Raw genomic sequence first — 13,377 nt, forward strand, 5'->3', positions numbered from 1 at the left:
TCCTTATTTTGAAGCTTGCAAGCTGAATGCATAACATTATTATTATTATTATTATTATTATTATTATTATTATTCAAGACCCTCTCATCCACCTAGAGATTCAAGCTCTCTCCCTGCCACCTGGAGTGGGGACAGGCAAACCAGGAGATTTCATGTCAGCCCTGGTACTCTGGCATCCTTATTACATATTGCATTTTAAGACGAAGTAGTAGGATGATGTTAAACATGCTTTTAACCTCCTCCTCTCAAACCCTAAAAGCTCAGCTTATGAAGCAAACCTCGGAGGTGATATTGTTTTGCAGTTAAAGGGCAGCTCCTGGACCCCAAATTGGCCCCAACCCTATTTCCCTGTCAAATCCGTGGCGGATGGAAAGTCTTGAGCAATGATGCTTTGGTTTTCCTTCTGCAGCTGAAGAACCCTGGAAAAAAGCCAACTTTTTCCAGCCTGAGGCAAATTAGCTGCAGGATGAGACACTTGGTGCATTTGTAAAATTCCCAAACATGAATGAATATGGGGCATTTGCAAAATTGGATATCTTTGATGTTGGGATAATATGTGTAGGATCTACAGCAGGGGTACCCAAACTAAGGCCTGGGGGCCGGATGCGGCCCAATTGCTTTCTAAATCAGGCCCGCGGATGGTCCAGGAATCAGCCTGTTTTTACATGAGTAGAATGTGTCATTTTATTTAAAATGCATCTCTGGGTTATTTGTGGGGAATAGGAATTCGTTCATTTTTTTTTCCAAAATATGGTCTGGACCCCCACAAGGTCTGAGGGACAGTGGACCGGCCCCCTGCTGAAAAAGTTTGCTGACACCTGATCTACAGTAAAGAAAGCCATAGGAACTCATTAAAAAGAAAGAAAAAGAATCGCACTCGTGGCAGTACACAAACTTAGCCTGGTAGCAGTTAGCCATATATGAATCTCTCAGGTCTACGTTTCATAGCAAATTAGCACAAGACATAGGTACTTACTGGAGGGCACCTTTAGTAAAATGCCAGGCCTCTGTTGTGGAGTAGATGCTGCAGGAAGAGGCATGTTTTCTGCCACTGAAATGAGGAACAGAACATAAAAGATCAGCTGTATATCCTGTATATGCTTAAGCGTAAGAGTCACACAGAACTGCTGCTCCAGTCTTAAGTGTCTGAGCAGGTCACTCTTCACTGTGCTGTGGTCCTTTAAATTTAAGCACCTCTCAATAATCTTATCTCATATGATAAAGTAGCAATAGCCACACCCCCTCCCGGCTTGGGAGGGCAGGTTTTAAATCCTGGTAGCCTGTCTATTATGAAGACCCATGCTATGTCATAGCAATCTCTACAAGCAGTGCTTTTTTCTGGGGGCAAAAGGTGGGGGAACTCACCACAAAGTTGGTTCGTTAATTTGTTTATTGTGGGCCAAGTTGCAGTGCCACACACACACACACACACACACACACACACACAGGGCAGTGGCTAAATGTAAGATGTGATTAATAAACTCAATCAGAGATCATTGTTTATTTCCTTGACATCTGATGGAAGGGTGTTCCACAGCCACTACTGAGAAGACCCTCTGCCTGGTTCCCTGTAACTCCACTTCTCGTAGTGAGGGAACTGCCAGAAGGCAAGAAGAAGAAGAAGAAGAAGAAGAAGAAGAAGAAGAAGAAGAAGAAGAAGAAGAGGAGTTTGGATTTGATATCCTGCTTTATCACAACCCGAAGGAGTCTCAAAGCAGCTAACATTCTCCTTTCCCTTCCTCCCCCACAACAAACACTCTATGAGGTGAGTGGGGCTGAAAGACTTCAGAGAAGTGTGACTAGCCCAAAGTCACCCAGCAGCTGCATGTGGAGGAGCGGAGACACGAACCCGGTTCACCAGATTACGAGTCTACCACTCTTAACCATTACACCACACTGGCTCTCAGAGCTGGACCTCAGTGTCCGGGCTGAACGATGGGGGTGGAGATGCTCCTTCAGGAATATCTGTTCCCCGCCCCCCAACCAAAAAAATAATAATGTTTAATTAAAAAAAGGTTCCCCTGAATTCCTGCTTTTTAAAACAAAAAACCACACCTGTCTACATGTAGGATTAGCAAAGTGGGAGGTGCAAATCAATATGGTGACCTCTTTGTGTGCAGAGGCAGAGACAGAGAGAATGTGTCATATACAATATTTTAATGGAAAACAGGCCTTAAGCTAAGAAGTCAGCATGCAGACACCGAAAACAGTGAGAAGTCTACGGCCCTCCTTATGTTGTTGGACTACTACTCCCACCATCCCTTCTGATTTGACATGCTAGATGGGGCTGATGGGAGCTGGAGTCCAATAACCAACATCTGGAGGGCCACAGGTCTCCCTAGAGGACCATTCACACAATCACTTCAAATTCATTTTTGACACACACAACCTCTATGAGATAACCAACTTTGAGCATTTGTTTTCAACGTTTCTCTAAAATTATCCTGCTGTAGTAATTGTGTAATTACAAATCACCTGCCCTGTCCGAGAGGTGTCCATGCACCCTAATGGGACTGGTCTTTTCTGCGACCTGATCCTGCAGAATGCAGATTACCACTGACCCAACCATGTGGGTTGGGGAGATTGTGTGGATCTTTGCAGAACGTGCTGAACCATGTGTAACTTTTCCAGGCAATCAGCACCTTTGGCAAAGACTCGTGGGCCCACCCAGAGTCTTCAGATACAGCCTCTGGGCACCTTGGAACTTGTTGAAGGAATTTGATTCCCCGTGGAGTTGCACGTGCATTCCTAAGAACCAGGAAAGGAAAGTAAGGTAAAGGGGGTAAAGGGGACCCCTGACCATTAGGTCCAGTCGCAGACGACTCTGGGGTTGCGGCGCTCATCTCGCTCTATAGGCCGAGGGAGCCGGCATACAGCTTCCGGGTCATGTGGCCAGCATGACTAAGCTGCTTCTGGTGAACCAGAGCAGCGCACGGAAACGCCGTTTATCTTCCCGCTGGAGCGGTACCTATTTATCTACTTGCACTTCATGCTTTTGAACTGCTAGGTTGGCAGGAGCAAGGACTGAGCAACGGGAGCTCACCCCGTTGAGGGGGATTCAAACCACTGACCTCCTGATCGGCAAGCCCTAGGCTCTGTGGTTTAACCCACAGCGCCACCCACGTCCCCGGAAAAGAAAGTGGACAAAGGCAATTAGAAGTGTATTGTTGTCGAGCAAGAACCCCTGGATCCCAGCCTCCTCATACATGCAAATAGGGACGAATGGACCTGTCAAACTTGGCTGCTTCTCAGTTTCCCCCCAATCTTAAATTCAATTTTCCACATTCAAATTGTTTGAAACAATACAGTGGTACCTCGACATATGAATTATTCGACATACGAATTTTTCAACTTACGAATGAAAAAAGTGCCCGCACGCCTACAAATTTTTCGACATACGAAGGACATCCATTGGCGGTTTTAGATGGGGTTTACTCGACTTGCGAATTTTAGATGCGGTTTACTCGACTTACGAATTTTTTCGAATTTTTCGTTTCCAATGCATTCCTATGGGGAAATCGCTTTTTTCGACTTACGAATTTTTCGACCTACAAATGTGCATTCGGAACGGATTAAATTCATAAGTCGAGGTACCACTGTAAATAAATTTTAAAATACGCCTGGAAATTTCTAACAATTCTACTGAGAATTTGTCACAATAAAAACTTTTTCTTTTTCTGGTATGCTGTTTGGACTAATATACATATTTTTGCAACCATTTACACTAATATATGCAGAAAGGCTGTAGCTTGGGCATGGCTTCCATCATCAAGAAATTTGCAAGGTACACGGAGGTGTTGTAGATTCCTTCCACTGCAAAATAAGCTCACCTGTCTGCATTGGGCGAGGCGCTTTGGTCCGTTTCAAAGAAGCTGGTTGTGTCCAGAATGTAAGGGCTTCAGCTGAAGAAGCAAAAGCAGAAACATGTCTGCTCTTAATTACAGTGGCAAAAAGGATTACTCTTGTAGCATCATGGGTTTCACAGCAATTATGTTACAGCAGTTCCTCAAACAAGTTAGGAGAGGTGCAGGAGATTCCCCCATGAATCTAAAGGATTTAGGTCCACACAGGCTAACCCCGTTCCCTGATGATGAGCCTAGTGAAACATTTTGGTGGGGATTTCTCCATTGTTTATATGTAATTTTCTCTAAAATACACATTTTTGCTAAACTGTTTCCCCATATGTAATGCATCCACGCATTTTCATTTCACTAATATATTTCACTAATATACAGCAGTCACGAAATTAGAAGACGCCTGCTTCTTGGGAGAAAAGCAATGACAAACCTAGACAGCATCTTAAAAAGCAAAGACATCACCTTGCCGACAAAGGTCTGTATAGTTAAAGCTATGGTTTTCCCAGTAGTAATGTACGGAAGTGAGAGCTGGACCATAAAGAAGGCTGATCGCCGAAGAATTGATGCTTTTGAATTATGGTGCTGGAGGAGACTCTTGAGAGTCCCATGGACTGCAAGAAGATCAAACCTATCCATTCTCAAAGAAATCAGCCCTGAGTGCTCACTAGAAGGACAGATCCTGAAGTTGAGGCTCCAGTACTTTGGCCACCTCATGAGAAGAGAAGACTCCCTAGAAAAGACCCTGATGTTGGGAAAGATGGAGGGCACAAGGAGAAGGGGACGACAGAGGATGAGATGGTTGGACAGTGTTCTCGAAGCTACTAACATGAGTTTGGCCAAACTGCGAGAGGCAGTGAAGGATAGGCGTGCCTGGCGTGCTCTGGTCCATGGGGTCACGAAGAGTCGGACACGACTGAACAACAACAACAAATATATTTATGTGTATTTATTTACCCTAGTATTTCTGTGGACATGGCTTGGCCACAGAACTGCACTTGGGAGGGGGGAATAGAGGAGATTGAGGTGTGTTTCAGTTTCCATACTGTTTCGGCAAGCATAAATTCAGTGAGTTCAGCTTTAAATGCAAACTGTATTAATTCCCCCGCATTCCTTGTTACTCGTGCTGAGATATCACAGGGCTTCATCCATCACAGGCATCCCCAAACTTGGCCCTCCAGATGTTTTGGGACTACAACTCCCATCATCCCTGACCACTGGTCCTGTTAGCTAGGGATGATGGGAGTTGTAGTCCCAAAACATCTGGCGGGCTGAGTTTGGGGGTGCCTGATCCATCAGAAAAACCAGGCTCTGTTAATCCTTAAAATGACACACAAACAAACTTTGGATTGTTTTTGCTGTAAGAGAGTAACCCATGCAAGATCTTTCCAGTAGATTATTCAGACATTTTCATAGACAATCTCTACTCACAGGGAGGAGGGAGGGTCTTCAACGCATCCTGTACTTGCTCTATGGAAGGAGAAGCCAGCGGTAAAGGAATTCCTGTTGCTGAAAGGGTTGAATGTTAAAATTAGTTGCCTCTGATCTGAACTGAATTTAAACATTGCATGCTTTATATTTATAAGAGATAAACATGGACTAAATCTGATATGGGGTTCTTAAACTGGAGCATCTTTGTAAATTTTCAGACAAATCTGCTTAAAAAAAGAGAACTGGTCTCAGTTCTTGGGAAGTTTACTGCCTACAAACATTTTCTTAAGTACTGGAAACTTTGCTTTAAAAATAATAATCGCCATCATCAGATCATTTGGCTGAAATGGCATTTCCTCCCACCTTTTGTTTAGATTGGGATGGTCAATGTGGTACCCTCCATATGACATCTCACACCTTCCCTGACTGTTGCCTATCCCAGCAGAATCTTATGGGAGATGGAGTTCAATAACATTTAGGAAGCAATACATTGACTTGTCCTATTTTAGAGTATGTTGGGGGGGTTGGGGGGAAGGGCCCCCAAATAATCTCAAGATAGCTATAGCTGGAAATGCGACCATGCTTTAAAACAAAGTCATAAACGTTCCCCAAACTGTTGGATTTTAATCTCGTACAAATAGAGATTCAAACTGCATGGACATCCAGGAATAAAAGGACGCAGTCTTGTGTACAAGGTACAAGAATCCTTCGATAAACTGAATATCTTCTCCCATGAGGATCTACACTGAATTTATACCCACGGAGCTTCCCAATTAATAAACAACAAGCCATTAGCCATGCATGCATATCACATAATTAATGGGTGAATTAACTCCAACAAAATGTTTTGCATCTGAGGCAATATGGAGGATGCATCTGTGATGCTAGACTCATCCTGTCTCCTTCATAGACATGGCTCGTTGCTTCCTGCTGTTGTCACCAAATGATTAACATAGGGTTACCAGACGTCCCCGTTTCCCGGGGACAGTCCCCAGATTTGTGAATAAGTCCCCGGACAAATTCCATCCCCAGAATGTGCCCGGATTTCATATAATGTCCCCGGGAAATGCAGCAGTCTCAGCAGCTTGGAACAATTGGCTCTGGCTGGCTTCAGGAGCTGCTCGGAAGTCCCCATATGATGGTGGCGCAGGGGCTCGAAGATGCAGCTTCCGGGCTGCCTCCACCTTCCCTGACCCCAGCAACTAAGCTGTGAAGGGAGGCTTCACCCTGCCTATCGGAGCAGCCTCCCAACTCCCAACTTGCGTGCAAGCAGCAGCGGGGCGGGGGGTCTCTCAGTTAGGGAACAGGAAGCCTCCCTTCCCAGCTGAGGGATCCCTGCTCCCTCCTGCTTGCATGCAAGTAGGAATGGGATTGAGGCTGCTCCAAAGGGAAGGGAGGCACTGCGCTGCCTGAGCCTCACCACCGCCGCCACTCTCGGCCCTCCTTCTCCACCTTCCATGCCTGACCCAGGAACAGTCTTTGGGACACCCAGGAACAGTCTTTGGGAGGATTCCTACATTGCCAGGGATTGGACTAGATGACCCTCAGGGTCCCTTCCAACTCTACAATTCTATGGTTCTAAGCAGTATCATACAGGTGAAACTCGAAAAATTAGAATATCGTGGAAAGGTTCATTTCTCTCAGTAATTCAACTTAAAAGGTGAAACTAATATATGAGATAGACTCATGACACGCAAAGCGAGATATGTCATGCCTTTATTTGTTATAATTGTGATGATTATGGCGTACAGCTGATGAGAACCCCAAATTAACAATTTCAACTTTGGGGTTTTCATCAGCTGCGCGCCATAATTATCACAATTATAACAAACAAAGGCTTGACATATCTCGCTTTGCATCTCATGAGTCTATCTCATATATTAAACTCCAGTAGCTAACGAAAACAATTGCTTACATAAATGGACTTTTCCACGATATTTTAATTTTTCGAGTTTCACCTGTATAACACCACCAGCCGAGCCCCTGTTGAACTGGGATGGGGAACATATGCTGGCATATCTCTGGCTGAGGGAGTTAAGCTGACACAGCCCAGCTGTTCCAGGAAAAGTTCAGCCGGAGATCTGCTGGATCCTAACCTTCTCATCCTGGTGGGTCTGGCTATAGGATTCCTCCCAAAGTGTTTCTAAAGCTAAGTACAGTACCCTGTATATGAAGCAAGGTTTGCTTATATTCACAGAGGGCATCTATCATCCCTATGCTTCCCACACTCTGAATGCTCACTCGGCACTGGCTGTGTTCCAGGCAGAATGCCATAGCTCAACGGAGGCAAGGAGGAAGCCATCGCAGTAGGCGAGATTGCCCATTCTTTCGCAGTATCCGTCTGCAGCCACGAGGACTCTTGGAAAGATGAAGCCTCAGCACCTTTCAAGCCAGGAGTCTGTTGCCACATGGTGAACGGTGGGGAGGTTGTCTCATCACCCTTTGCAGCAATGGTCCAAGTCCGAGCAGGCATCTCTGGAGCTGAAAAATTAAGATAACAGATAGGGTTGCCATATCTTGAAGAGCAAAAAAGAGGGCAGCCGGAGCTGCTGCCAGCCTGAGCTGCGGAAAGAGGCGTGCAGGGCCACCATTGCACTCATGCACCTTTTTCCATGGCTCAGGCTGGCAGCAGCCACGGCATGAAGAAGAAGAAGAAAGGAAGAGTTTGGATTTGATACCCCACTTTATCACTACCCGAAGGGATCTCAAAGCGGCTAACATTCTCCTTTCCCTTCCTCCCCCACAACAAACACTCTGTGAGGTGAGTGAGGCTGAGCGACTTCAAAGAAGTGTGACTGGCCCAAGGTCACCCAGCAGCTGCATGTGGAGGAGCAGGGACGCGAACCCGGTTCACCAGATTATGAGTCTACCGCTTTTAACCACTACACCACACTGGCTCTCATGAAGAGCAGCCCAAGGCACTGCTAGTCCAAGCAGAGGCAAGACCCCAGCTCCTACCTGATCTTCGCTGCAACAGCCTCGCTCTGCTGCCCAGCTTCTGTTTCCGGGTCACAGCACCCTCCTGAGCATGTGTGTGCCCCCAAACCCCTACCCCCAAATTTAAACAAAAAAAAAACCCTGGACATTTCCTTTAAAATTTAAAAATCTACCCAGATGGGCATGTTGGCCCCCAAAAAGAGGATATGTCCGGGTTTTCTTGGACATATGGCAACACTAATAACAGGTCCCGAGGGCTCGCTGAGAAGCCTGTCCAAGAGGCCTGTGAACAAACATTGGTCTTTCCATTGCCTGTGGTGGAAAGGCAAGGGGAACAATCCTGTGCACAGTTATTTGGGAATATGTCCTATTCCCACGAGCCAGGAGTGTGAACTGTCCAAGCCCTGAAAAATGGACATTCCAAGGGAGAGGTGAGGGACAGAGCAAGCAAGGGGTACTTACTCTGAATCTTAACTCTGTTCAGCTCAGTCACATGAACTGGCAACTTGGTAGGACTTATGGTGAAACTCAAATGCTATTTTAATGGTGCTGTGGTCTAAACCACTGAGCCTAGGGCTTGCCGATCAGAAGGTCGGCAGTTTGAATTCCTGCGACGGGGTGAGCTCCCATTGTTCGGTCCCTGCTCCTGCCAACCTAGCAGTTTGAAAGCACGTCAAAGTGCAAGTAGATAAATAGGTACTACTCCGGCGGGAAGGTAAACGGCATTTCCGTGCACTGCTCTGGTTCGCCAGAAGCAGCTTAGTCATGCTGGCCACATGACCCGGAAGCTGTACGCTGGCTCCCTCGACCAGTAAAGCGAGATGAGCGCCGCAACCCCAGAGTCGTCCACGACTGGACCTAATGGTCAGGGGTCCCTTTACCTTTTCCTCTGCCAGGTTTAGGCTGACTCAGCTGGCAGCAGCCCTGCTGCTGAATATAGTTTGTATCTGGCATACATTACGCTCACTTAATTTAAATTACCCTAGCAGTGGAGGATAGGGGTGCCTGGCGTGCTCTGGTGCATGGGGTCACGAAGAGTCGGACACGACCGAACGACTGAACAACAACAAGCTTTCCATACTTTAGGAAATGGGGGAAAAAATTTTTAAAAACGGATTGTGTAGAATGAGGGAAGGACACTCTGAAAGGATATGGTAGTCTCCTTTTCTTAGCTATTGGTCTTTGATATGAAGATGGATTTGCTGTATATGTTTGGGGTTTCTTTTCATGCTTAATGCAGTTTTAGGTGTTTCCGTTGCAACTGCGTTTTTTTTATGTTACCTGTGCAGAGTTTGATTGTTCAAAATGAAACGGAGCTGGTTTTAAAAGAGTTCCCCAGGAAAGCGATAAAATCTATTAAAATAATTGTGACACAGAGAAAGCGGTTGTCTGAGTGACAGATTGAAGTTGCCTGCTTTGTGTTCACACTCCATCCAAATATGGACTGTTCTGAATCCTCAGAACTCACTGAGGGTTGCTGGAGCTTCTGGTGGACTTTCATAGCTTCCCAGAGGAGTTGGAGGAAGCCCTGCTGAAGCTGTTGTAGTCGATGAAACCTCATACGCTCTTGAAGCCTCAGTCTGCAGCCATAAGGGAACCTCTGATGCTTCAAAGCCTGTTGCACTAACACTCTTTTGTATTAGGGGATCTTGTGTGAAAGACATCTCTTTTCCTTTCCAGTCACCAGTCTGTGACCACATAGGCATCTTTGTAGCTGAAGTATGTTTAGGAAATGTAAAGATAAAATATAGATTAGATGTTATGTAATTGTCGTTTGCAGATTTATAAACTGCATCACTGCCCAAAATTACCAAACTGGCATACAGCAATAAAAAATGAGTTTGAATACAAAAACCCCCAAAAGTTCTGAAAAACAATAAAACCATTTCTACAGTTGTACAAATAGAATTTCAAAAAAATGACTGGATCACACTTTTGGGAAGGTCTTCTGAAGGAAAAGGTCTTCAGTAACCACCTAAATGTCAAGTCCCGTCTCATTACAGCTGGCAATTGATTCCAGAGGGCTGGAGCCGCAACTCTAAAAGCGCGGTTTTGCAGCACAAATTAAGTGGCCCTCTGGGGAATATGGTACCCTCAGTGGTGTCCAATCTGATGATAAATATATATATGTCCTTATATATATTTCAATCACATACATGCATAAACACTTCACTGTCTCCACCAGTACACACATTGATTTTGTACTTCCAATACTACTAGGCTAAAAGCCATAACAGTCAGGTACAGTCATGGCTTCCCCCAAAGTAGCCTGGGAACTGTGATACAGAAAACAGAAAATGCAACATTTTTAGGAATGGGGAAGATCATAGAATCATAGAATCATAGAGTTGGAAGAGACCACAAGGGCCATCCAGTCCAACCCCCTGCCAAGCAGGAAACACCATCAAAGCATTCCTGAAAGATGGCTGTCAAGCCTCCGCTTAAAGACCTCCAAAAAAGGAGACTCCACCACACTCCTTGGCAGCAAATTCCACTGTCGAACAGCTCTTACTGTCAGGAAGTTCTTCCTAATGTTTAGGTGGAATCTTCTTTCTTGTAGTTTGAATCCATTGCCCCGTGTCTGCTTCTCTGGAGCAGCAGAAAACAACCTTTCTCCCTCCTCTATATGACATCCTTTGATATATTTGAACATGGCTATCATATCACCCCTTAACCTTCTCTTCTCCAGGCTAAACATACCCAGCTCCCTAAGCCGTTCCTCATAAGGCATCGTTTCCAGGCCTTTGACCATTTTGGTTGCCCTCCTCTGGACACGTTCCAGCTTGTCAGTATCCTTCTTGAACTGTGGTGCCCAGAACTGGACACAGTATTCCAGGTGAGGTCTGACCAGAGCAGAATACAGTGGTACTATTACTTCCCTTGATCTAGATGCTATACTCCTATTGATGCAGCCCAGAATTGCATTGGCTTTTTTAGCTGCCGCATCACACCGTTGACTCATGTCAAGTTTATGGTCTACCAAGATTCCTCGATCCTTTTCACATGTACTGCTCTCAAGCCAGGTGTCACCCATCCTGTATTTGTGCCTTTCATTTTTTTGCCCAAGTGTAGTACTTTACATTTCTCCCTGTTAAAATTCATCTTGTTTGCTTTGGCCCAGTTCTCTAATCTGTTAGGATCATTTTGAAGAGAGCATCAGGGAGAGAGCATCTTCCTTTCCCCATCAAAATGATATCATTGCCAGTACAATAAGGTAAGTGAAGGCATTTAGTACTTTTAAAAGCATTAAGAACATCTAAAAACAGCCATGCCCATTGAAAGCCAAAGGATTAGTCAGAGGATTGACTGACAACCCCTTTAAACAAAAGATTGCCTTTTCCAAACACAGAGGGATACTTGCGTACTTTTAAATGTCCATGTGTCTTTTGCAACGTCACTTAAGACCTTGTCAGCATCTTCCCATAAAGGAACCAGGCCGGGGAGAATCAAATCTAAATCTTTGAAGGAGGGAGAGAAAAAGAAAGGAAAGCTATTGCAGCAGAGAAAATGCAATGGCCATCACCACCAAACATTGGGAAACACCACCACAGGAAACAGGCAATAACTGTTTGAGAAGCACCTTGTTGCTAATCTGCCTGCCCATGGTCATGCTGAACAGGAACCAATAACAGAGGCAGTACAGTGGTACCTCGGGTTAAGAACTTAATTCGTTCTGGAGGTCCGCCCTTAACCTGAAACTCTTCTTAACCTGGGGTACCACTTTAGCTAATGGGGCCTCCCACTGCCGCGCGATTTCTGCTCTCATCCTGAAGCAAAGTTCTTAACCCGAGGTACTATTTCTGGGAGTCTGTAACCTGAAGCGTCTGTAACCTGAAGCGTCTGTAACCTGAGGTGTATCTGCAACTTGGAATCTTATGATGAACACTGCAGATGACCTTTCACAAATAGCTGGAATGGGGAATTCCCCCCCCCCCCCAGCTTGAGGGCCACGCTTACTTGCAGGCAACCATCAAAGGGCCACATGCCTGCAATGCAGGGAGGCTGGACTTGATGACTCTTGTGGTTCCTCCCAAGTCTACAGTTTATTTGATTATTGACCTCTGGGCCTGAGGTTCCCTGCTCATACTGAATGGGATTTGCTTGGGAATAAATGTTAAAGAAGGAACTGGGCCCTGGGAAAGGACATTGGTGGATAGGAATGAGCTACATTAAGTAGCACCATTTTGCTTGTGTGGCCAGCTGACAAGTAGCACTAAAGGGTCTTAGGATAGTAGCAAGCTTAGCTTCCAAAGATCAAAGCCTGGCCATTTCATGCAACTCAAACACGCTTATTGTTCCTTAGCAGCTCAGCCTCCCTCCATGTTACATTCAAGATACACTTACCCAGAAGGTCAGACACATTTCCTGAAAAGGTGTAATTTATAAACGGTGACTTTTCAATGGCTTCCCACAAATCGGACAGATTTCTTCCTGTTGGGAAAGCATGGATTCAGGATGCTTCAATAAAAAACCTGATTCCTTTCAGTCAAATGACTGATGTGACAAGGGGCGAGAGAATGACCTGGGATAGCAGTAGGCAAGCAGTCTAGTGCTTGTCCCAGAATCATGGGAAGGGGGAAGGGCATCTGAGTAACATGCTCAAGGTCCAAGTGTTGGCTTAGTGGAAGGCACGGAGGCCAACAGTAGGTGGCACTAGAGTCAATAACCAGCACAGCCAACTAAATTTTAGCTTCGTCTCCATTGTCCTTCCTGTTGAGTTCATCAAAGGCAACACAGGGACCATGAAGGTAGATGTTTTCAGTTAGTGCCACACCCTGGACAGGTTATAAGTACCTTCAGCCAGCATGAGGTTGGGGAGGCAGTGCCCCATTCAGCCTTAAGGATTGGCCTCCGCCGCTACAACCCTTCCTCTTGGCACGTTAGGTTAGCTTGGGCAGAGATTTAGCCCTGAAACACCCCCCATCCAAAGCAATGAAGCTCTGAACACCCCCAGCTGAAGTGGTACAGTCCAAGGTGGGCTTTTGTGCACAGGAGTCTTCTGAATACAGACTTCAGATTTCTAAGCAACATAATTTGGGGAAGGGAAGAGCAATTGCAGGGTTACCTGTGCGGCCTGACATGACACAAATATAGATGCAGTCCGTGTCATTTCCTTGGCTCACTGAAAGACAGATGCTGCCTTAATTAAAACCCA

General features: G+C 45.6%; 1 protein-coding gene across 1 annotated transcript in view; it reads right to left on the reverse strand.

Annotated features, from left to right (window-relative positions):
- HHLA1 (HERV-H LTR-associating 1) overlaps positions 1-13,377 on the reverse strand; it is a 37,912-nt gene that overhangs the window by 12,531 nt on the left and 12,004 nt on the right. Inside the window, exons 8-14 of the mRNA XM_033156108.1 lie at positions 13,288-13,344; positions 12,567-12,653; positions 11,588-11,680; positions 9,691-9,936; positions 7,527-7,766; positions 3,831-3,902; positions 977-1,051 (exon numbers count right to left, since the gene is read on the reverse strand). Coding sequence (XP_033011999.1) covers positions 977-1,051; positions 3,831-3,902; positions 7,527-7,766; positions 9,691-9,936; positions 11,588-11,680; positions 12,567-12,653; positions 13,288-13,344 — 870 coding nt within the window. The remainder of the gene's footprint in view (positions 1-976; positions 1,052-3,830; positions 3,903-7,526; positions 7,767-9,690; positions 9,937-11,587; positions 11,681-12,566; positions 12,654-13,287; positions 13,345-13,377) is intronic.

Source organism: Lacerta agilis, chromosome 7 (assembly GCF_009819535.1).
Source record: "Lacerta agilis isolate rLacAgi1 chromosome 7, rLacAgi1.pri, whole genome shotgun sequence".
Taxonomy (NCBI): Eukaryota; Metazoa; Chordata; class Lepidosauria; order Squamata; family Lacertidae; genus Lacerta; species Lacerta agilis.